This window comes from Delphinapterus leucas, chromosome 8, assembly GCF_059928025.1.
Source record: "Delphinapterus leucas isolate spDelLeu-1000000601 "Yukka" chromosome 8, BTC_Dleu_Yukka2, whole genome shotgun sequence".
NCBI lineage: Eukaryota > Metazoa > Chordata > Mammalia > Artiodactyla > Monodontidae > Delphinapterus > Delphinapterus leucas.
The window spans coordinates 54418080-54443798 of NC_143136.1; the positions used below are offsets into that span (position 1 = coordinate 54418080).

A 25719-nucleotide genomic window follows, 5' to 3' on the forward strand; every position below is an offset into this window, starting at 1 on the left:
ATCCCTTTTAAACCACGACCTCTCTTATCCAGAGACATTCTATCTGCAAAGAGGCTTCCCAAACACTGGACAATTTCCCAAGATTGAAAAAGCAGCTACAGTAAGTTTTATTTATTTATTTTTAAGGTAGTAATTTTGCCATTCTGCTTCAAGACTGTGGCAATACTCATCCACTTATCCTCTGCAGTAAAAAAAAAAAAATCACATGAAGATTCAAAATGAACTATCTAATCCAGTCATATACTTGAGGGAGATCTAGATACCTTGCCAACCCTAGAATCAGAAAGATGATTTGATAATAACTAAAGTAAGGTATTACAGAAGGTTTTTGACTTGGTGAGTTTTCTAACTTATGGGGTATCATGTTTTGGTGGAAGTATGTGCTCTTTTTTTGAGGGAGTGCTTTTTTTAAATAGAATTTATTTTTTAGAGCAGTTTTAGATTCACAGAGAAATTGAGTGGAAAGTACATGGTACCCTCTGTTCCCATACGTGCACAGCCTCCCCCATTATCAGCATCCCCCATCAGAGTGGGACATTTGTTACAATTGATGAACCTGCATTGACACATCATTATCACCCCAAATCCATAGTTTACACTAGGGTTCACTCTTGGTGCAGTACATTCTATAGGTTTGAAAGAATGTGTAATGACATGTATCCACCATTGCAGTATACAGAATAATTCTACTGCCCTACGTATCCTCTGTTCTCCTCCTTTTCATCCCTCCCTGCCTAATTCTTGGCAACAACTGATCTTTTTACTGTTTCCATAGTTTTGCCTTTTCCAGAATGTCATATAACTGAAATTGTACAGTATGTAACCTTTTCAGATTGTCTTATTTTGCTTATTAATATGCATTTAAGATTCCTCCATGTTTTTTCATGGCTTGATAACCGTTTCTTTTTAGTGCTGAATAATATTCCATTGTCTGGATGGACCACAGTTTATTTATCCAGTCACCTACTGAAAGACGTCTTGGTTGCTTCCAAGTTTTGGCAATTATGAATAAAGCTGTTATGAGCATCCATGTGCAAGTTTTTGTGTGGACATAAATTTTGAATTCATTTGGGTAAATACCAAGGAACACAGTTGCTGGATGATATATGCTAAGAGTATAAGAAACAGCCAAATGGCCTTCCAAAGTGGCTGTACCACTTTTAAAAGAGAGTTTCTGGTGCTCCACATCCTTGTCAGCACTTGGTGTTATCAGTGTCTTGGACTTTGGCCACTCTGATAGGTGCATTGTGGTACCTCATTGTTATTTTAATAAGTCTCATCTTTAAATTGGAAATAATAACACTTAATTCACAGAGTTGTTCTAAGGATTAAATGAAATAACATGTGTAAAACATGTAGTACAATGCCTACCATTTTAAAAGATGCTTAATAAATATTAGTTTCCTTGTCCTCCCTCTGCTTGGTTAAACCTTACAACTTACGAATTCTTTCTCATTCGGTTCCTATTCTTTCCCCTGAGTTTAGCATTACTGTTGTTATACGTGTCTAAGTTTCTTAATACTGTTTAGTTTTTGGAGGCTGCCATAGGTATAGTAAGGCTTTAAGATGCACAGTTGTGGTTAAAAGAACCAGGCTTTCACTTAGACTCTACTCCTAATAGTCTAGAACCAAAATCAATTTAGTAATAATCTTAAGGATAAATATTATTTTAAATAAAATTGGTCAATTTCAGAAATATACAAACAGCTCGTATTGCTCGATATCAAAAAAACAAACAACTCCATCAAAAAATGGGCAGAAGATCTAAATAGACATTTCTCCAAAGAATACATACAGATGGCCAACAGGCACATGAAAAGATGCTCAGCATCGTTAATTATTAGAGAAATGCAAATCAAGACTACAAATGAAGTATCATCTCATACCGGTCAGAATGGCCATCATCAAAAAGTCTATAAATAATAAATACTGGAGAGGGTGTGGAGAAAAGGAACCCTCCTACACTGTTGCTAAGAATGTAAATTGGTGCAGCCACTATGGAGAACAGTGTAGAGGTTCCTTAAAAAACTAAAAACAGAGATACCATATGATCCAGCAATCCCATTCCTGGGCATATATCAGGAGAAAACTATGATTCAAAAAGATACATGCACCCCAGTGTTCATTGCAGCTCTATTTACAGTAGCCAAGACATGGAAGCAATCTAAATGTCCATCGACAGATGAATGGATAAAGAAGACGTGGTACATATGCATAATGGAATATTACTCAGCCTTAAAAAGAATGAAATAATGCCATTTGCAGCAACGTGGATGGACCTAGAGATTATTATGCTAAGTGAAGTAAGTCAGACAGAGAAAGACAAATATCATATGGCATCACTTATATGTGGAATCTAAAAAAATGATGCGAATGAACTTATTTACAAAACAGAAATAGACTCACAGATAGAAAACAAACTTACGGTTACCAAAAGGGAAAGGTGGGGGAGGAGGGGTAAACTAGGAGTTTGGTATTAAAATATACACACTACTGGGCTTCCCTGGTGGCGCAGTGGTTGAGAGTCCGCCTGCCGATGCAGGGGACACGGGTTCGTGCCCCGGTCCGGGAAGACCCCACATGCCGCAGAGCGGCTGGGCCTGTGAGCCATGGCCGCTGAGCCTGCGCGTCCGGAGCCTGTGCTGCACAACGGGAGAGGCCACAACAGTGAGAGGCCCGCGTACCGCAAAAAATAAATAAATAAAATAAAATAAAATATGCACACTACTAATAAAATAGATAAACAAGGACCTACTATATAGAACAGGGAACTATACTCAATATCTTATAATAACCTGTAATGGAAAAGAATCTAAAAAAGAATATATATATAACTGAATCACTTTGCTGTACATCTGAAACTAACACAACATTATAAATAAAATATATTTCAATAAAAATTTTTAAAAGATCATGAGACCAAATAAATAAATGTTAAAAATTGGTCAATAAATAAGTCATTTCCTTAAATATAAAATTTAAGGCTCTTAATTTTAAAACATCCCATGTTACACTTTCTTTTGCTAATACCAGTGACAGCAGCTCGAGTAAATAATCACTGTCACTGTTGTTTCTGTGTGCTTGTAAGAGCACAGATCCTGGGGCCAGATTGTTTGCTGGGTTCAAATCCTGACTGCACCATTTGCCAGCTGAGTAACTGAGCAGTTATTTAACCTCCCTGAGGTTGTTTTCTGTAAAATGTGATGTAATAGTACCTACACCATAGTGTTAGAATCATCAAATGAGTTATTATATGTCAAGTGCTTAGAACTGTACCTGGCACATGAAAACTGCTATATTAGTATTAACATTTTTTATCATCATGTCTGAAAAGAAGAGTGAAGGCCCAACCCATTACATACCCCCCCAGTCCTACCCTTCTTTGCTCACATAAAGACTCGCATTAAAGGCTAATTTCATTATTTATTTTGCATTCACAAGGTGTGATCAAGTACAAGTCACTTTTGTAATCTTAGCCATACTGTTCAATGGGCACTCAATTAATGATTTAAAACAAGAATATAGTTGTATTATTTTCTGCTTGTGACTTAATAATGTTCTCTTATTAATGAGTTAAAACTGTAGATGAGATTACTATCCATACAGATAATTGTGATTAGCCTTTGACATGCTGCCACCTTTTAGACCTTTATCCAAGCATGATCGTAGTCACAGGCACACACACATTTATTAAAGAAAAAACAAAACAAGCAAACAAAAACTAATGGAATTAACCTATGCATACTATCTTATTACCTAATATCAAATTGAACACGTCATAGACATAGTCTTATGTCAGAAGTACCATAGATAATTTTCATGTAGTATGTCACTATTTGACTATAGCACAATTTAAATAATATCTTACTGATGAAGAAGTAGAGTCTCTTCAGTTTCTCAATATTAGAAACAATAATTAATGTTTACTGTGTTGGTAATTATGTGAGCAAGGAAATATTTTTAAATCCAGATAGGTACAAACATAATTAACTTACCTAAGTTTTCAAGTTTTTCCTGAATGTTCTATTTTAAAGTTTTGTTGATGATGCAATGGGGAAGAATAGCAGCAAGGACACCAAATTGAGTGTAACTCTGTTAATAATTTGAGTTCTATGATTATCATGTTCCCGGAAGATCTACCTGATAAGCCTAGAACATTGTGGAACCACAGAGGCACATGTTCATTGGAGGGTAAAGATATTTTTGTCAGTTCTGTACTGCTTTTTAAGGGAACATAGAAGCTGTCAAACCTTCCATTAATAAAATATCAGCTTTGTCAATCATTTTAACCATGTAAAAAGAAGGAAAATTAAACGGAGAATTAGAGCAAAGATTACTAATGAATAATAATGTGGATGTCTGAATATCTAATGCATCTTCTCATAAGAGCCATTTAAAAGATGCATTTAGTGCTTCTCTGTTTCTAAATGCTTATAGCCTAATGCTTTTGAACTATAGTAGTTTAGCTAATTCTCCTTTGGAAAAGAAATTAGGTGACCAGAATGATGGCGACTTAAGATTTACATCAGTTGCAGAAAAAAAGGCAGATGAAGACCACATAGTTTTCTATCTTAATTGGGACGTGATAGCCTGAAAAACATAATCACAGCATGGCCTCTCTTTATCATTGTTTTCAGATGTAAAAAAGTGCACTTGTTTTACATTTAAAGATGAGCAGCTGACCTTTTTTCCCAGCTCCAGCCTCGTCTGTTTTTGCAGATAATCTGCTTCATTAATGAAAATCAGAAGCAGCTTGGAGCATTTCGTGCATAATTAATTATCTTGGCAAGAAGATTTATGAATGTAATTTTTCTCAATTGCTCCAGTCAGGAATAACTGAGACAAACAAATTAAAACTAGGTTATTCATGGCCTCTTTTTACAAGACAGTATCAAGGACATCTAGGAGAATTAAATAAGACATAAAGGCAGATAATATTTTTACTACCCAGATCACATATGCTTACAAGATACCCATCTTTGTGGGAGGAGAAATGGGTAATAGAATTCACATTTGGAAGTTTTTATAATTTGAGTACCATGTATATCATAATCATGTAACCATATGTAATCATATTCTTTGTTAATAGGTAATTTAAGTGATATCAGTGATGACACATATAAGCACAGCCTTAGGGCACCAGTCTTGTACCTGCTGGGCAACTGTAAAGTTCTGTGTGTTTGTGTGTGTGTGTGCTCACAGATGTGTGCACATGCATGTATATTCTCCTTTGTATGATGCTACCTTCTAACTAGGATTTAGAGGTTGAGTGGTTGACCAGCTTAAATTAATATGAGGTAACAAAAGTGCCTAGCTTAGTGGCTACAACATAGCAAAGTTTTATCTTTCTTTGAATTTAGCTTTAATTTTTTAATTGAAGTATAGTTAATTTACAATGTTCTGTTCATTTCAAGTGTACAGCAAAGGTATTCACATATATATGTGTGTATATCTCTCTCTATATATATATATTCTTTTTCAGCTTCTTTTCCATTATAGGTTATTACAAGATATTGAGTATAGTTTCCTGTGCTATACAGTAGGTCCTTGTTTACCTGTTTTATATATAGTAGTGTGTATATGTTAATCCCAAACCCCTAATTTATCTTCCCCCCGCTTCCTGTGAATATAGCTTTTTAACATTGGGTGGCATAAGACTTAAATAAGGGTTGAATTATCTTATTATTGGATACTGGTATCTGATAGTTCAATCCAGTAACAGATATATATGACTTTCCAACCACTCATAGATTAAAATTTATCACAGAATTTCATTTTAGCACATAGGCTGCCTCTAGAATTCACTCTAAGTTATGCCAGGTTAAATACAAAGTATCTTAAAGTGTTTGTAGGAGAAACATGATTTTGAAAGCAATAGAACCCCCTCCTAATTAGAATGCTTGCTACTACCATTACTTTCAATGACACTGCATGTCAAAGGTAGTAACAGAGGACTCTGGTATAGATGGTGTGGATATCAATCCCAACTTTTATATTTACTTGCTTTATGACTTTGGGCAAGCTACTCAGCCTCTGTGCCTCAGTTTCCTTTTCTGTAAAATGGGAATAATAATAGTGTCTATTTATAAATTTGTTATAAAAATAAAGAAGATTATATATGTAAATATTCTTAGAGCATGGCTTGGCATATGGTAAGTGCTCAATAAATGTTCACCATATCACTACATCTTTCGATGGTTAGTTTCTGAGCTTTACTGGATAATCACCAGCACATTAAAATCCTACATATTACCCAGATCCCATACCAATTCTCTAAATCACTAGATAATCTTAGCTTTCTAAAATTATGTGGAGGGGGAATAAATGCCATTTCATGGCTTGGTATCCAGCCTACTTTATTCAAAAGGTCAACTCTATTTGTAAGATGAAGTTAAAAATCAATTTTCCTCTCCCTTTCTCCACCCTTTAGCTATTTCTTTAGCTCATTTATACCTATTGTAATTGATTACATTTTCATTAAGCTTAGTTTTTCACTTCAGTATACCATTCAGTTGGACTGATGGCTTCACAACATTTTAATTGGGCACAGTTACTTAAGTTGGTAAGAGGGTTGGGGCACACACACTGTGACTAAATTACCTTCTCAGCAGTGATAAGACTGATGACAAAGCTGTTTGATGTGTATGCTACCTGGAAAAGGCTCTTCACTGCTCCCGTTGTACGCACCTTCCATTGTGTGACAAAGTTGGCAGCTGTTACTTGAGCTGTCTGCTAAGCCCCAGGGCTGCCTGTGTATCTTTCCACCATCCTGAGCTCTTTTTCTTCCCTGCCTCTGGTGCTGGAGATGGTTGGCTTTCCTTTTCTCAACACCACTGCCACCCCATACTGGGCAGGGAGTGGGACTCATTCTCTCCTCTACCCTCATTTTCATGGTTCCCAAAGACAAGCAAAGAGGCCCAATTAATTTTAATGCTTTTTATAGGGCAACTCAAAAGCAAACAAACTAAATGGCACACTTTAAAAGGATTAAAACATCCTGTAAAATGTAACAGTTATTTATCCTGTCAATATGATAGTTTCTGGCTCTCATTTTTTCTGACAACTAGGTGTTTAGGCCAAAGCTTCAGTATGAACTCCCTTAGGCTGCATGACCTAGGATCTGGGATGATAATATGAAAATGTCAGACTTTCGTCTCACTCCCAAGTAGCCCTGTATGTTCCTCTCTCTCCCTCTCTCTTTCTCTCTATCACACACGCACACACACACAGTGAATGGCTCCAGATCATTTAGGGTGGAACCCTAAGTTATACTGGGAAAACCATGCCTTAGGTATCTTAGGCAGAAATGCACATCAACAGGACACTTGGCTGGGTCTCTGTTTCCTTCTTGAAAAAAAAGACTTCCTTCCACTGCTGGTAAGATTCTTAGCAATGACTCAGAGTTAATGCTAGGAATAGAATTTAGGTCCAGAGACTACTACTGTATTGATTTTATTCATTGGACTAAATAGTTTGGACTGTTTAAGTAGTAGGAGGTTAAGAAGCTGCCTAAACACAAACAAGAGTTGAGGGCAGTCTTGGGAAGGGAAGAAGTCCTTAGTGCCATTTTTCTTGAAATATAGATGTGAGAAGAGAAATGATATGTTAAGACAAGTCAGAATAATCAGAAGACAAATATGTTAGCACAAGTAGAATAATTAAATACATAAAATTATGGTTCCAGACAGGGAGATAGATTATCTGTGAAGCTGTTAAAGTAACAAAAATTTTGCCTCAAGACAAACAACATATTTTAGCTTTCCTACTGCACATCAGTAGAGAATACTGGGATCTGATCATTTGTTGAGGAGATACTAATACCTTCCAGTTGACTTCAATAAGTCATGGAGGGCTTTCAAGTTCCACAAAAGAAGATTGTGAGCTTTGTCCTCCTAGAGTCTCTGAGATGAAGTCCAAATAATAACAAGCCAATAATTAGATCAGTCCCAGAATACATCCCAAGCCACGTTTTTGGCAGGAATTCTTTTTCTTTCTCTGCTCCCAAGCCCTCAAGTACAATCATCAGAGACACGTTTCCATGCCTCTTCTCCTAATATCCGTTATCACCTAATGGAGCTAATGGTTATTTGAAGTCTGGTTATTGCCTAGTTAAATACAGAGCACATTTGACCAGGTTTCCTAATACAAAATAATGACAACTGGTTTCCCTACTGTAAAAAAGAAAAAGAACAAAATCTTACGGGAGCTAAAATGGTTGTTATAATACTAACATGCCTTCAAAATCAAAGTAGACATTAGAACTGTCACCTGAGGCTATCAACTATAATTGAAAATACCTTTGTATATGTGTGCATCTTTGATAATTGGAAGAGACTATCAAAACATCTTGAGTTAAAGAAGATACATAACTGATGTCTTTTTCCTCCTTTATCAGTTTTTTGTCTCTAATAGTAACTGTTTATTCGTCAAAAACTGTTCTGGGGCTTCCCTTGTGGCGCAGTGGTTGAGAGTCCGCCTGCCGATGCAGGGGACACAGGTTTGTGCCCCAGTCTGGGAAAATCCCACATGCCGTGGAGCGGCTGGGCCCGTGAGCCATGGCCGCTGAGCCTGCGCGTCTGGAGCCTGTGCTCCGCTACGGGAGAGGCCACAACAGTGAGAGGCCCGCGTACCGCAAAAAAAACAAAACCAAAAAAAACTGTTCTGCACATGGAAAAGAAAATGAAAGTGATTTGGAGAGATTTTCATCTTCCCTTAAGCATTTCTGTTAAGATGTTTGAATTACTTATTGCTAGTTCACCTCCCCCAGCATAGTTTTAAACAAAGATCAAAAAATAAGATCAGATCTTGGATTGTAGAACAAATTGCAGAAAAAGAGACCGTGATGGTTTATGGCAGTGTGATGCCTAGCTTTGGGCTGCAGCAAAAGTTCACCTTCTTGCCACCTGAGTTGTTTATCCTTGTTGTCAGAAAGCATTTTTCTATTGCTTGTGTCCCCCGTGTTTTAGTCCTGTCTTTGGCACCTGCTGTTTGGGAACTGGAATTCTCAGTTTGTCCTTGCTGTCACCTCTGCCCGCAGCCGGCCTCTTCCTCTAAGGCACTCCTTCTGGCAGACCTGGCCCACACATCCGTTCTCCTCTCTACCACAGTATGTCCACTGAGCCCCCGCGATTATTCACAGGGCTTACTTCCATGTTAGAATTAGATTCTGTAACTATAGTGTTGCGTTTTAGTTTTATCTTAAGAACATTCGTGAACATAGTGTAATAAGAAACATTCCTCTTCCCTGGAATCCTTTGGTTCTACAGATGGATATGATGAGAAGAAAAAACACTAGACAGGGAAGCATGAATTCTGACTATGGCATTTCTGCCTTGACCTGTAGGACTTTCCTCTTGTTGGTTGTGTGACCTTAGATGAATTGCTTACCCTGACTGGGGCTCAGTTTCCTTATCTGTTGAAAAAGCAACTGCCTCCATCATAGGAGGTATAAGGATTGGGTGAGGTAACCTGAGACCTGCCGATAGTACCTGACACCGCTCTGGGAAGGTCCTATTCACTTCTCTCACTTTCCTCATTCTTATCTCCCAGTAGGGGTCAGGTGAGACTGGATCATTCAACAAGAAAAAACTAGCCTTTTCTTGCCCAAAGCTGATAAGGTCAGTAGTGCTTTCTTCCCACCTTCCCACTCTTTCTGGTATACATTCCTGCCTCAACTTTCCTTAATGCATCTTCAGTACCCCGCACCTACAAAAAATGCTTACGTCTCATCTAGTCAAATGAAAAAGTTGGAAAGAACCCCTCTGTTACCTCTGCTTTCCTTGAAGCTGTCAACCAATCCCCCCTTTCCTTATCCAATAAGCTTCTTTGAAAGAGTCATTAGCTCTACTTCCTCACCACCACTCAGTGGTCTATTCATGTTTACCAACCATAATCTCATCCCACCATTCTCTTGACTCCACTATTTTAAATTACCCTTAATTAATACTCAGTCCTTAGATCTACATTTAACAAATAAGGATATTCTGAATATCCTTGAATTACAGAATCATCCAATAAAATATATAATACAAGCCATAAATGTGATTTTAAATTTCTAGTAGCCACATTAAAAAAGTGAAAAAAAATTTAAAGAGAAAAAAGTCACATAAAAAAAGAAAAGCAGTAATATATTTTGTTTAATCCAACATATCTAAAATAGCATTTCAACGTTTAATCAATATCAACTATCAACAAGATATTTTCATTATTTTTTATACTAAGTCTATGAAATCAGCTATTTTTTACTTAGAACACATCTCAATTTGGATTTGTCACATTCCAAGTACTCAGAAGCCATTTGTGGTTAGTAGCTACAGTATAGGACAAAGCAGATCTACACCATTTGACTGAGTCTTCCTGGCATCTCTCTTTAACTTCCAAGGCAGCTCTTGGTTTTCACTGAACATCCCTGATTGCTCCTTCTTTGCGTCTTTGTTGATTTCCCTTCCCTTTCTCTCTGGCTCCCTTCAACCTCTAGTAAGTGTTTCCCCTCCAATCCCCACCTCCTCTCCGCAAAAAAAGATCTACCCCACTCCTTCTCTACCTTAGTTCTACCTCCTCTGAGTACTGAGTACTTAGAATGTCATGTCAGACAGGTGGGATGGCTACAAACATATCACTTAGATCAATCTGAAAGGTAGGAACTGCGAAGAGAAAGTAAAAATATTCTTGCTTTACCTTTTAATCCATCATTGCCCAGAACCAATTTCCTGTGCATACTCTGAATGCTTTTTGTTCTTCCTTTCTTTCCACATGCCCCCAACCCTTGGCTCATGTTTTTATCCTTTTGCAGGGACCATGTTCTATAGAATAGAATGTCCTGATGCATCATTTACTGTACTTATCACTGAGGCTTTCGAACAGCAGCTGATATAATTTAAACGCTTATAAAAAGTGCTCTTGGAATATCTGTGCAGCTGTCTGCAATAGCTACTCACGGGATTCAATGACTGATTTACATTATGGTTGACATGCTGTCGGTTATTTAGGGTGTCTTGCTTTGACATCAGATGGACTCTGAGAGTCTGTTCTGCGTGCATCTCCCAGCACACAAAGTAAATCTGATCTAAGAGGCTGCTCATGTATGTGACTGCCTCATGATGAGATGTAACACCCTGACGATGAACCATTTTCTTCTGAGTGTTATGCCAACCTGTTTTTATGTTTCTTCCCAGGGTGCATTTGGTAGTAAAAATGTGTAGATCTAGAGAGCCAGTATGCTTTATCAGGCAGGTATGTGATCAGGATATATGGAATACCACCAAAGATCTTACATTCTCTTATAGGTAATATTTAGTATTGCCATGCCCAAGGGAATAGTATCCTTTTGGGGGGAGCTGAAACAGTATTTGCCAAATCTAGGGGATGAGGTCAGTAAATACCTTTAAAAAATCAAAACATCTTGCTCCTTCCCAGCTTTCATCACTGCTGGCATATGTTAGATAACAAGTCTTTGACTCACAGAATTTAATAAGATTATCTGAGGGTTCAGACTTCTCACCTGTTTTTAGAGATTAGTGAACACCTGTTTGTATCCATGTTTTCTTCACTCAGATTCTATATTAACTTTCCCTATTAAAGCATTCTTGAGATTTTTGAGTTCCTACCACTTTAGCTAAAAATAAAGCTCACTCCCAGTACTTAATAAAATAAAGGATCTCTGAAAGTTTGTTATGTTCAGGATCCATTTTTCTTTGATGAAACCCTTAAATCATTCCTCTAGTTGTGTTTTTATATGGGCCTACTGCCTCTTTTGTGAGAAATTTTAATAAAAATTTAATAAATTAATGTACAAATTTTATAGCTCTTGATAAAATACTCTCTGGGGGTTCTGATATGCACATAATACATATCATTTAGTTCTAATTGGGATGCCAGAAAGACAAACCATCCTCAAATAATTGTAAATACATAAACACCGTACTTGAGATATGGGGACCGGCTAATATGGGTATTGTGCACAGATCACCAAATGTTCTGAAGAGAATGAGGCGTACTTCACATGAAAACTGCTACAGGGTCACCGTTATTCTTTTCTTTGCACTGACAGTAGCCTAAAATGCTGGTCAACAAAGATTTCCAATTAGCAGAAAGCTGGAGAAACCCCGTTGCTGCCTATTTTACTGCCTGTTCCATGCTGGAAGATGCTAAGTGTTGGTATAGACATTTGATCTCATAATCAGCTTTGTGATATCAGCCCTGTAATGGTAAAGGAGTGTATTCTTCTCCGTAAACCCTAACTTGACTTCTGTGTAGTGTGCGTGTGTGTGTGTGTGTTTGTGGTGTATGTTTATTTTTTTAACATTTATCCATTAAGTTTGCCGTCTTTTTTAAAATAAATTTATTTATCTTATTTTGTTTATTTTTGGCTGCGTTGAGTCTTAGTTGCTGCACTCGGGCTTCCTCTAGTTGTGGTGAGCGGGGGCTACTCTTCTTTGTGGTGCGCGGGCTTCTCATCGCGGTGGCTTCTCTTGTGGAGCACAGGCTCTAGTCGCACAGGGTTCAGTAGTTGCGGCACGTGGGCTCAGTAGTTGCGGCACGTAGGCTCATTAGTTGTGGCTCGCGGGCTCTAGAGCGCAGGCTCAGTAGTTGTGGTGCACAGGCTTAGTCGCTCCATGGCATGTGGAATATTCCCAGACTAGGGTTCGAACCCATGTCCCCTGCATTGGCAGGCGGGTTCTTAACCACTGCACCTCCAGGGGAGCCCTGTTATGTTTGTTTGCTGTGTGGAGCTTCAGGACTAACGTAGCTTTCTCTTTGGCCACCTGCTTCACATGTCTCTCCGTGTTATAAGAATTCAGAGAAATCCTGGCGCTGTGGCAGACAAGACAAGCTAGGCTGGAGAAAGACCTAGTGTATATCCTGGGCAGTGCCACCACTTTGAGTGGGCTGCCAGGATTCATTTTTCAGATGTGAAGTAATTTCCCCTGATGACCTCAGACTTCAAGTTACCCAAGGATGGTAGCAGGGCACAGTGGAAAGAGCATGGACTTTGGAGTAATGTAGGTATGGGGACAGATCCCAGCTCTGCCACTTACTGTATGGCCCTGGATAAGCTCCTTAACCTCTCCTCATCTCTACAGTGTCGATATCATACTTTTTATAGAGTTGTTGAGAGAAAAAGAGATGATGCCCAAAATCAACTAGCAAACTGTTTAGCATGTAGTGGGGTTCTTACGAATCAGTAGCTATGATGTGATCATGAGAATAATACTGTATAAGATTTGAGAGTAAAACTCCAATTCTCTTTCCTTTAATTGGGATAAGGAATCTGCATCCAGGGGCCACATGTTATCAGTCTCACGTCAACTTACATCATCATTTTTAAAAGCACAGCTTCTTTCAAGTCTTTTGTTATTTGTTGTTTTAACACTGTGTAAGGCACATATTGTAAATCAAGTCTAAATGAATGTGAGTTATGCCCTTAGACATTTATAATGTCAATGGAATTTTAATAACTTCTCCATGTCATTTTCTGAATACAGATTTTCAGCAATTGCAACAAAATAAGTATTTTTGCATTGTCTTTTTTTTTTTTTGCGGTACGCTGGCCTCTCACTCTTGTGGCCTCTCCCGTTGCGGAGCACAGGCTCCGGACACGCAGGCTCAGCGTCCATGGCTCACGGGCCCAGCCGCTCCGCGGCATGTGGGATCTTCCCAGACCAGGGCACGAACCCGTGTCCCCTGCATCGGCAGGCGGACTCTCAACCACTGCGCCACCAGGGAAGCCCTGCATTGTCTTTTAATAGTAGAAACATAATTCTACATATGCTATTTAATATCTTCATGTGAGTCTGTGTAACTACACTCAGATTCATAATCTTATATTCTAAAAGAATGCATGGTTTATAGGGGAATATAAATTTGAGAAATTATATTCCCAAAATTTGGGAAACTATTTTGGTTCTTCTTTGCTAGGAGATTTTGAATTATTTTCTTCATGCTATGTAATCCAATGAAATGATATATTGTTCTCATGATTTTGGGGTATGATTTTGTTTTTTCTCTTAAGCATGTAGAGATTGAAATGAAGAAAAAAAACCTGATTATATTAACTTAACACGTGAGTTTATATAAAAAGAAATTGAAGTAGCTTAAGTTTTGAAAGCTTAGGGAAGGATTTCTGGATTTTTATTCATTTATTCTAATCATTTGAAATTTGACCTGTCTGTGTTGCTTCTTACCTAGGTTACTTGTTGGTTTCAGAAAACCATAAGAGATTTACAGGAACAAAGTCTAGGTTCATCACTTTCAGACAATGAGGAGCTAATTCGTAAACACGAGGAACTGATAATGAAAGCAAAGGTAAGAGACACATTAAAAAAATAATTGAAAACTGCATGGACTTCTCTTGAATACACTTCTGTAGGTAATTTAGTGGAGTACTAAAAAACTCTCTTTGTATAGTTTGCTTGCTGTTCCCATTTATATTTCCCTAGTTCCTTAACTTGCTTCACATTCCTTAGTTTTGCAAAAAGTAATAACTACCAGCCAGGCAACAACTTGTAGGTGTGTGGATGTGCAAAATGGAACCATAAAGTGCTGAGAGCCAGGGGAGCAAAGCAGACACATAGCAGTGCACCTCTCACCATTGTGTCTTGTTATTTGGAAATTGACTCATTTGTACATGTGGGGTCTATAAATATTTTCCAAAGTTCTTTACAGGTGCTCCATTTTTATCTGCAGAAAAATGAAAGTCCAGTTGTAGTAGATTGAGTGGGAACAGTGAATACTTTAATCAGTTTCAAGATTTAGAGAACTTTCTGTTGTTAATATCTTGGGTGGTTGATAGTTGTACGTACAGCTAGGTCATGAAGCTCGGGAAAACAGTGGGCCAACACTAATAGACAACGGTTAAACATAAGGAATACAAAGCAAATAAATATTTACATGTTTGGGAGGATGGGATTTGGAGGGGTGGAGGAAGGGGAGGCAGCAGGTTGCGTTTATCTAGACCGAAATCTCCTCATAGGGATCATGATGTTTTCATTTGCTGGTTTTTGCTTCTCTTTGAACACTACAGGATACATAGGTACTCAAAGTGTATGGTTTGAATATTTGCCTGACTGATAAAGATTCGGTTACAAAAGACTATTATGGCTGATGATTTTTTAAATTCTTTAAAATTTTTCAGCATTTGGTTTATCTGTTTGAGAAATTAGGTTTTTTTCATTGAAGTCATATAGCATTTTATTCTGTGCGTGTGATACTCAAGTTTTATCAGTGAAAAGTCTATAAAAATTCCTAAATGCTAAGCACAAGAGATGACCTGAATTGCATAGGATGGTTGCTTCCTTAAAACATATAAATAAAAATGGACATATTTGGACATACTTTGGGGTTATATTTACTGTAACTGTGGATTTATTATGGTTTCTCACAGCCCTGAGGACAGTTTGGAGTAGAATATTTGTTAATGTATAACCGCAGTCTAGCTTATATCATAGTTTACAGTTTACCTTTGTAGCTCTGATGATGTGTATAAATAGAAAAACATAGATATTCTTTCCATCATTATTCCTATGTTGTTGTACACCTAAGTGGTTTAAGAAATAAATTTAATAATACATATTTTATTATATAAAGTACATCATAGAAAATTTCATAACTATAAGAAAAATAAAAGGAAAATAAAAGTGAATTCTTCAACCCAAAGATAATCATTATTAAGATAACTGTTATTAGTATTTCTGTGCACTCCCTTTTAGTCTTTCCATACACAACCCTAGAAACATAGCATTAGAGTCATGCTTTATTTCATTTACAACTTTATCATAAATATTTTCCTATGTAAACTAATATCCTTTAACTGCAGCATATTTCATTATATGGATAAATGTATATAGCAGAGTTACACATTTTGGTTATATGTATAAGTAAGCCATATGAATACCCAAGCAAATATTGTTTGAAAAGGGTATGAATTCCTGATAAACACCATTATATTTCAGACAAGATGACTACTTCCTTTCAGGGTCCTGAGCCGCTCAGGAACCAGTTACAGATCTCATACAGAAGCTGTGTATTGCCCCATGTACTCAGTAAGTAGTTTTGAGGCCGAATTGGTTTTGGAAACTGAGGCAGAGAAGCCTATTTTCCTATAGCATCTATAGCATCCTTGCAAATAAATTTATTTTCTAAAAAAAAAAAAATTGTATGTTTGCTTTGTTGGGAGTTCATGTTTTATTACTTCCCACAAAGCATTCTGTATGATATAAGATTTTCCTTCAACTATGGGCTGGCCTTTGGAACCCCTAATCTCAATAGCATCTTTAGAGATTATCAAATATTGAATATCTATTTAGAGATGAAAGCTCAAACATAACTTATTGATGAAAAGGTTTTTTAAGATAATTGTCATCAATTTGGGACACTAGATAGTCCAATGTCAAGATAACTGGTTATTCAAGGCAGCAGGGGTCCCTGAGTCACATGGGTTGAAAGAGACCCCATCAGTATAAATGCAGAAGAGGGAGTGACACTCTGTTCTGGGGTGATCCAGGTTGGCTTTCTAGAAGGGTGGGGTTTGAGCAGATGGATGGAGTATGAATGGTTGGTTAGGCAAGGGTGATCATTCCTAAATAAGGTAGAATAAGGGAAAACAATGATCAGACCAATTTGTCTGTGATGAGAGTTAAAGGTCCTAGCAATGTTCAACCCAGAGATAAGAGACTGACGGGAGTTGTCTCAGAGGTCATACTTATCCACAGCCATTCCCTAGAGAAGAAATGATAACAGTGCATGGTCATTACAGGGAAGTAAACTTTGCAGGTTGGAAAATAGAAGAGAATTCTGAGGCCGCAGAAGGTGGGCCTAAGTGACCTTAAAAGTCCCTTTAAGTTTCAGTCTCATAAAAGAGACAGGATTTAGATTATAATAACTGTTATGCTTGTTAAATTTAAAGCAATGTGAGTGTGAAAAACACCTTTTCACAGATGGCTGAAATGATAGGACTAGATTGGGAAAATAGCAATATTTCTTAAATGTGGAGATAGTATCTTACTCATCTTGGTATTCCCAGCACCTAGGACAGTGCCTGGTATTAAAAAAAGGATGTTTGACTCATGTCTGTTTTAAATCCTCTTTCCAGAAGAAAGAAACATTCTTTTAGTGTCTTTCTGTGATTCTCTAGTGACTTTAGTGATTTAGCCTCCTTTTGCCTACCTAGCCACCCTTTATCTTTATTTATTTATTTTTAAATGTTTGGTCCTCAGTATAGAGTTACACAAACTCTTTAATTCATCCTAGATCTCCGGGTCAGCTACTCTCTTGACTTATTTTATTATTTCCCCCTTCATTCTCTATCTTCCTCACATCCCCATTCTCACAGGCACCTACTCTAATGGGTTCAATATGTGTCTTTAGACATATTCCCATTCTTAAAATATATACAGAGTTACATGTTTTCAAGTTGCATAGATGGTATTAAGGCATAGGTTTCATTGTGTTTCTTCCCACAACACTGGTTGCATCTAGTAGCTGTTTGTGATCTTAAGTGGTCGTTTGTGATGTTCACTATGGTAATTCCTAGATGCCGCATAACTTTGGAAAGTCCTATTACATAGATATTGATGTTGTACTTCTATCCTTCATAATGTTAACAGCCTCCCATTTCTTTATCCCTTATAATACCTGGGCTTCTAGTCCACTGACTCTTCTATTTAGCCCTTCTGCTGAGTTCCTCACTTCAGCTATTATGTTTTTCATACCCCATTCCTCACACTGATTCTTCCTCATAACTTTTTTCCTGCTTCATCTGTCTAACGTCCTTCTTTATATCCTAAGGTGTGCTTTGTTCATATATTAAATTGTTGGTCTGTCCAGTGCATTAATTCTGTGTCCTCTGATTTAGCTATTTCGGTGTGTTGCTTGTGCTCATCAGATGTTATTTTTCCCTGTGAGTTAATATTCCCTTGGATACCAGCAACTTCACTTGGTAAGGCATGGGAGGTGTGAAAGCCAGTTCTCTAACTTGTCCTTTTCTGGGTGAACTGGGGTCAAGGTGTGGGGAGATGCCCCTGAGTGCTTCTGTTGTTAGAATTAGGGCTCCACCATTTCTGGTTTGCCCCTCTACCCCAGATACACACAAAGGAGGGGGACCCCTTGGAGAACCTCCCACTGATTGGAGTCTGGACAGTGCTTTGTTCCAAGACCCATTTCCCATACTCTTCCCAGCTCACTTGATGGAGAGTTGAAGAGGGCGCACTGAGAAGCAGGTCAGGTTGCTTCCCTCTCATATATTAGCTGTCCACCTGGTCAGATTCCAGTGCTATCCTAATGTTGTTTCTCTCCTCTGGCTGGTACTGGGTTGGGGCTCCTATTTTCTTTCCTGAAAAGATACATTGACAAACAGTGACCAGGCAGATGGGGAAAGAAAGCAACACACCCAGAAAGTTATCCCCTAGCATATCTCCTGTCTAAGGCATCGACCTTATTCTGCTCCAGAAAGTCATGTGGCCCTGACACTGAGAGCTAACCACCTGTTGTCTCCTCAAGGAAGGTTCTCTTATCTATAAACTTTACCGTCACTTTGTTGGCCCTTGCAGGAAGGACAAGCTACATAATTTGTGAGACCCAGTTTAAAATGGAAACATGGAGGCCTTTCTTTAAAAGATATTGAGATTTCAATACAGCAACAGCAGAACCTTAAACCAAGCATGTGGACTTCTAAACAAATGTCGCTGTGATGCTACAGATCACTTGCCCATGATGCTGGTCCTATTTACAATGTTAGGATTTTTGAAAGGACCTAGAAACCTTGCTTCAAACATTTTCCTTCACCATCTTTACTAACCTCTTCCTACCTGGATTAGCGAGTTTTCTAAAAATAAAGATTGCAATACTATCTCGGGTTATATCTACATAAGAAAAAACAGGTTTGAATTCCTGCTGTTGCTCACTTTGCAATCTTGGGTACACTTGACCTCTCTCAGCCTCACCTTCCTGACCTGTAAAGAGGAGTCATGAATAATTCAATTAGAAAATATTTGTGAAGGTGCCCACATTTTAGTAGTGCGTCCAAAAATGTTTCCTTTCCCATCCATGGTGTAAACATTCAAATAGTTTTTGTCCGTGGTTTTTCAACAATATCATTCCTTGTTCCTGGAGGAGGAATCCAATTTTAGATCTCCTTAAACAGGAAGCAGCATATTACCCTTTTTTTTTTTTTTTCTTTTTGAGTGTGGGTATGAGGAGAGGAAGGGGGATTGTTTCTTTCAAAGAAGTTTTAAAGTAGAAATAAGGCCTCAAGCTGGGGATTCATTAGTGAGACACATGTAAATAATCTGGTAACATAGAGAAGGTAAGCTAAGTCAAATGGTAGCAAGCTGTTCTGTATTGCTTGTTAGTCTACCAGTAAATTATTTCTAAATAATCTTTGAAAATTCCTCTCTCATTTCTTACTGGAATGCATTGAAATAAGAAATATGGCAACTTTTATATCTCTTAATAATTGTGATACCTTATTCAGAATGTGTTGAAAGAACTGAACTAAAAGATTTTTTAATACAGCCTTTAAATATGAGTAATTTTGTATTAAATTATACTTTCTTTACTGAATATGAAAAAATATTTTCCTCTTACATATGTAACAGTTAAAGAAATAACAGACATGGATGATTATAAGCGACCCTTCAGTTAAGAACCTTAAATACTCTTAGATTTTATCCTTTATCAATTTGATGCTCCAAGGCTTGAATTCAAAGTCTGCAGTTCAGGGCTTCCCTGGTGGCGCAGTGGTTGAGAGTCCGCCTGCCGATGCAGGGGACACGGGTTCGTGCCCCGGTCCGGGAGGATCCCACATGCCGCGTAGCAGCTGGGCCCGTGAGCCATGGCCGCTGGGCCTGCGCGTCCGGAGCCTGTGCTCCGCAACGGGAGAGGCCACAACAGTGAGAGGCCTGCGTACGGCAAAAAAAAAAAAAAAAAAGTTTGGAGTTCAGAGTTGGTTGTAGGGTATATTAAAATATGTTAACAAATGCTTCCTTATTATCTCCTTGGAGGAGACATAATCATTCCTTCTTCTGCACATCAGAAATAATGTCTATCGAAGAACTGCCTTCAGGAGCCAACCTTTACTTCTGTTGCGAGGAAAACTTTTCCTCTTCCAATTTGGTTCCAGTGATTGGGGCCCTGCAAATTAACTGACAATAGACAGGTTAACAGGAGTAAAGACAAGGTTTATTTTCACACAGTATACGTGGGCAGTCCCAGTAATGGACGACTCATGGAATAGCCCAAAGTAAAGTCTTACAAAGATCAATTTAACAAAAGAAAAGTTTTTAGGCCTTCAGTGGGAGAGTATGGAAGGTTTTATTGGGCTTCTTGATGATAAAGGAATGAGCAGTCTGTCTTCTTCCTGGCTGGAGGTTTCCCAGTGGGAAGGTATATGGCAGTTGAATTTATACTTCCTGATGCCAAGTATCAATCTTCTTTAAATCAGGAAACTCCCTGGGAAGAGGTCAATGGCAACTGTATTTTCAGGAGGCTCCACTTAAGTGTAGGTAGTATTTCTTTCTGTGGCTGCTAATTGTTTAGCTGTTTTCAGTTTAAAGTAATTTTCATACCACCATGGTGGACTATAAATCCCCACACTTCTGTAGTGTCAACTCTTGCTTCAGTTCAGGCCCTTTACAGTTGGTACACACAAGAATCGCACAGGGGCTTTGAAAAATATACTGACATCTGGATCTCATGCCCAGAGATTTTATGTAGTTTGTTTGGGGAATCAGGATTAAAAAAAATTCACTGCCAATCTTAAGATATTGATATTTTCATCAAAATGGAATCCAGATTTCCTGTTCCTTCTAAAAAATGGAAGACCTGGCATTGTCAGGCTCATCTTTCCTTATAGACATTGCAGCTCTTGGCTGGAGCCTAGCAATAGCTATTTCCTTGAGAAAAAGCATGTGTACTTCGGTTTGCCACAGTCCCCACCGTTCCTCATTACCTCCTCTTCCACCTTTGCTTCACTCATTTACATTACGTGCCTGTTCCCTGTAAGCATTTGGGTTTGAGACCTGATGATCAGTGAGGTGCAATTTAAGTGGAGTAGTAGCTTAAACTGATTTGCATTTTAGAAGATTACCTTGGAAAAAATGTGAATGATAAGAATGGGAAGAAGTGATATTGAAGACAGAATAATCTTTTAGAAAACTGCTGAAGTTTGAATGAGAGTAACTTTAGATGGGGCATGATATCTTTTGAGATGGAGGTTATTAATGCCCATTTAAAAGGCTTAAAGGCGACATAAAGACTTATTCAAGTTGTGGCTCCCAGACAGCAGTATCTGGAAGTCATTAGAAGTGCAGAATCTCAGACTCCACCCACCAAACCTACTGGGTCAGAATCTGCATTTTAACAAATTTCTCTCAGAAGATTTGTATGGACACAAAAGTTTAAGAGACACTAACTTAGAGGATTTTCCCATATATTTCATTTATGTCCATATTCTCCTTAATTTTCATAGATGGCTATATATTTTTTGTAAACTCCTTGATTAACAAATAATCTTTGAAGTTCTGCCAGAGAAACAAACTGAAAATAGTGTAAAGAAACATCATCTTCAATGTTTTACTATAGTAGAATTCACATTCCTCAGCTAAAAGATTAAAATAATCTTCCGTGATTCATCATCTAATCCGATTTTCCAAGTCATTGAAAATATTTTCCAGTTGTTGCTGAGTGATTTCATAAATTGGATTTGTGACCTTAGCCTCAGGTTCCTTTAAATAATATTATTTGGAGATCTTACAAAAATACCAATGCTTAGGTCCCAAGCAAACTTTATTCAGAGGAAAAAGTCAAGTTTAAAGTTACAAAATATTTATAACTATGAGATAAGGAAGTAGAAGAGTCTCTTGCAAGCTTATTTGAATAATTTAAATGCATAATTATCATCAACAGAACCCCTACAGGAATGTGGCTCTTCAAAAATGTGTTTATTGTTTGATTTTTCTGATTACATAATACATTCTCATTTTGGAAAAATTAGAAAATACGTAAAACTAAAGAAAATTAAAATCACCCATAGTGCATGGGTGTATATGAAAATGAGAAGGAAATATAAAACATACAAAAAATTGAGTATTCCAAACCTGTGTGTGTATACTGTATGTGTGTGTTTATGTACAAAGTTGTGTATGTGTTGTTTTGCAGTGTAATTTTTCCAATTAGCATTATGTCATAAGCATTTCTCCATTCAAATGCATATTTTAAATATGTTTTCTTAATGATTACATGTTATTAAACTGTGTAGATATAGCATACATTATTTGAGGCAGCAATACATAGTATCTCAGAATATGGCAGTGGAATGAATGATCCACTCCCAGCACCTAGAGTTAAATCCTAGCATCTCTGCTTACTTCTGATGTATGCTTGGGCAAATTTCTTGTATATCTGAGCCTAGGTTCCCCCTTTTGTGAAAGAAGGTAATAATTGTACCTAATTCATGCAGTCATTGTGAGGATTAGTTGTATTCTCATGCAATACACAATTAGCACAATGCCTCATACAAGCACAACATAATAGAGGCTTTTTTTTTTAATGATGGTAAAATAAACATAACATAAAATCTAACTTTAGTGACATTTAGTAAATTCACAATGTTGTAGTTCCAGAACATTTCCATGACCCTAAAAAGGGACACCATACCCATTAAACAGTCAATTTATTCATCTCTCTCTCTGCCTCTGAGAATCATTAATCAACTTTCCATGGATTTACTTATTCTGGATATGTCATAAATGGAATCATACAAGTGGCCTTTTGTGTGTGATTTCTTTCAGTTAGCATGTTTTCAAGGTTCATCCATGTTGTAGCCTGTATTGGTACATTATTGCTTTTTACTGCTACATAATATTCCACTGTATAAATATACTACATTTTGTTTATCCACCCATCAGTTGATGGACATTTGGGTTGCTTCCACCTTTTGGCCATTGTGAATAACGCTGCTATGAACATTCACATAGAAGTTTTTGTTTGAATACCTGCATTAAGTTCTTTTGAGTATATCCCTAGGAGTGAAATTGCTGGGTCATATGATATTTCTACATTTAATTTAATGAGGAGTCACTATACTGTTTTTCACAGTAGCTGCACCATTTCGTGCTCCCACCAGCAATCTACAATGCTTTCAATTTCTCCACATCCTCGCCAAAACTTACTTTTTGTGTTTGTTCTTATATTAAAAAAAATTTTTTTTCTAGCCATGCTAGTGTGTGTGAAGTACTATCAGTTGTAGTATTTTATTTGCTGTTCCGTAATAGCTAATAACTTGTGATGTTGAAGATCTTTTCATGGCCATTTGAATATATTTTTTGAAGAAATGTCTATTCAGCCCCTTTGCCTGTAGTGTCCTTTGATGAACACAAGTTTTTAATTTTGATGAAGTCCAATTTATTTATTTTAAATTTTCTTGCTTTTGCTTTTGATGTCAAAGCTATGAAACCATTGCTAAATCCAAGGTCATGAAGATTTATTCCTGTGGTTCTTCTAAGAATTTTGTGGCTTTAGCTCTTACATTTAGGTTTTGCTCCATTTTTTTTGTTAATTAACTTTTTTTAAAATCAATTTTATTTATTTATTTATGGCTGTGTTGGGTCTTCATTGCTGTGCACAGGCTTTCTCTAGTTGCGGCGAGCGGGGGCCACTCTTCATTGCAGTGCATGGGCTTCTCATTGCGATGGCTTCTCTTGTTGTGGAGCATGGGCTCTAGGTGCACGGGCTTCAGTAGTTGCGGCATGTGGGCTCAGCAGTTGTGGCTCATGGTTCTAGAGCACAGGCTCAGTAGTTGTGGTGCATGGGCCTAGTTGCTCCATGGCATGTGGGATCTTCCTGGACCAGGGCTCGAACCCATGTCCCCTGCATTGGCAGGAGGATTCTTAACCACTGGGCCACCAGGGAAGCCCTACTCCATTTTGAGTTAATTTTTGTGTATGGTATGAAGTAAGGGTCATTCTTCACATATGGGTATCTGGTTACCCTAGCACAATTTGTTGAAGAGACTATTCTTTCCCCATTGAATGGTCTTGGCACCCTTATTGAGACTAATTGATCACAGATGTATAGGTTTATTTCTGAACTCTCACTTCTATTCCATTGATCTATATGTCCGTCCTTATGCCAGTATCACACTGTTTTGATTACTGTAGTTTTTGTAGTAAGTTTTAAAATCAGAAACTGTGAGCTCTCTAACTTTGTTCTTTTCCAAGATTGTTTTGGCTATTCAGGATTCCCTTGCAGTTCAACACGTTAGGATCAGCTTTGCCATTTCTTTAAAAAAAGGCCATTGAGTTCTGATAGGAATGCATTGTATTTGTAGATGACTTTGGGAGTATTGCCTTCTTAACAATATTAGGTTTCCCGATCCATGATCACAGGATGTCTTTCCAGTTATTTAGGTCTTCTTTATTTTTTTCAACAATGTTTTATAATTTTCAGTGTATGGGTCTTGAACCCCCTTGGTTAAATTTATTCTAAAGTATTTTATTCTTTTTGGTGCTATTGTAAACGAAATTGTTTTTTCTTAATTTCCTTTTCAGATTATTCATTTCTAGTCTATAGAGGCACAACTGACTTTTGTGCATCGATCGTGTGTCCTGAAACTCTGCTGAATTAATTTATTAGCTCTAATAGTTTTTTAAGGATTCCCTATGTATAAGATCATACCATCTGCAAATTTCCCCTTCCATAATCATTTTTCTCTTATTCATCTATCTGATTGTAAAAAGCCATTCTTTCAGTGTATTGTAGACCAGATCTTCTCAAACTATAGTGTACTCATGAATTACCCGGGGACCTTAAAATGCAGATTCTGATTCACCAGGTCTGGGGTGGGGCTTGAGTATCTACATTTCTAACAAACTCCAATGTAACATTGATACTGTTGGTCTCTGGATCACCCTCTGGGTAGCAAAGGTTATGGAGGAAAGAACTGCAGAAGAATGAAAGAGAGTTTAAGTGATGGAGTTGAAATATTGGGTCATTGTAAGAACTTGGAAGGTTTAAGTCTAAATAAATCTTTGAGTCTCTTAAGGTGTAGACATGATTGTCTGAGCTTAGAACTTGATTTATTTTTGTTGCTTGTATTTATTACTCAGGTAATTGAAGATCAAAAGACAAGTGTTTAAATTGTTCAGTTGTTCCTTTTTTTGAAATAGAAATATTTCCACAGGAATAGCACTTACATGAACTATTTAGTACAAAAGGAGCTACTTGTAGGTCTCTTGGGTGGTTCAGGAAGTGTGTAGCAATATCTAGAGTTTGTATAATTATAGTTCCCAGGTTGTCCAAATATTTTCAAAGTATTTCACAATCATTGTTGAGTGATTTTCTTTTCATTTCAGTATGTATTAACCTGTATAAAGAAGCTGACTATTCTGATATTTGAACTTCCATTACATCCCCAAATTCCTTCACTGAAGGTATGCAAAAAAATGGCAAAACCACTTTAAAACATATTGCTTCAGTAAATCAGCTCACAGCATCTCTGATGATTATAAGGAAAATCTACAAAATGAAGCAGACTTTGTTACTTTTATAATGTTTCATCCAATTTAAAAAATAAAATGAGGTCTGAATCTGAAATGTCTCAAGGCAGAAATTAACTGAGTCTCTAAACAGTAGAGACATCTGCATTAGTGCATTTCAAATCCTCTGTCTTCATTTTAACAAATAATTTGTTTTACTTGTCTGATTTTTTAATGAACTTCCCAATTA

At 37.4% G+C, this 25719-nt stretch overlaps 1 protein-coding gene across 1 annotated transcript in view; it reads left to right on the plus strand.

Moving 5' to 3' along the window:
• CCDC141 (coiled-coil domain containing 141) overlaps nt 1-25719 on the plus strand; it is a 209351-nt gene that overhangs the window by 65129 nt on the left and 118503 nt on the right. Inside the window, exon 6 of the mRNA XM_089916618.1 lies at nt 14188-14304. Within this exon, the coding sequence (XP_089772744.1) occupies nt 14188-14304 (117 nt within the window). The remainder of the gene's footprint in view (nt 1-14187; nt 14305-25719) is intronic.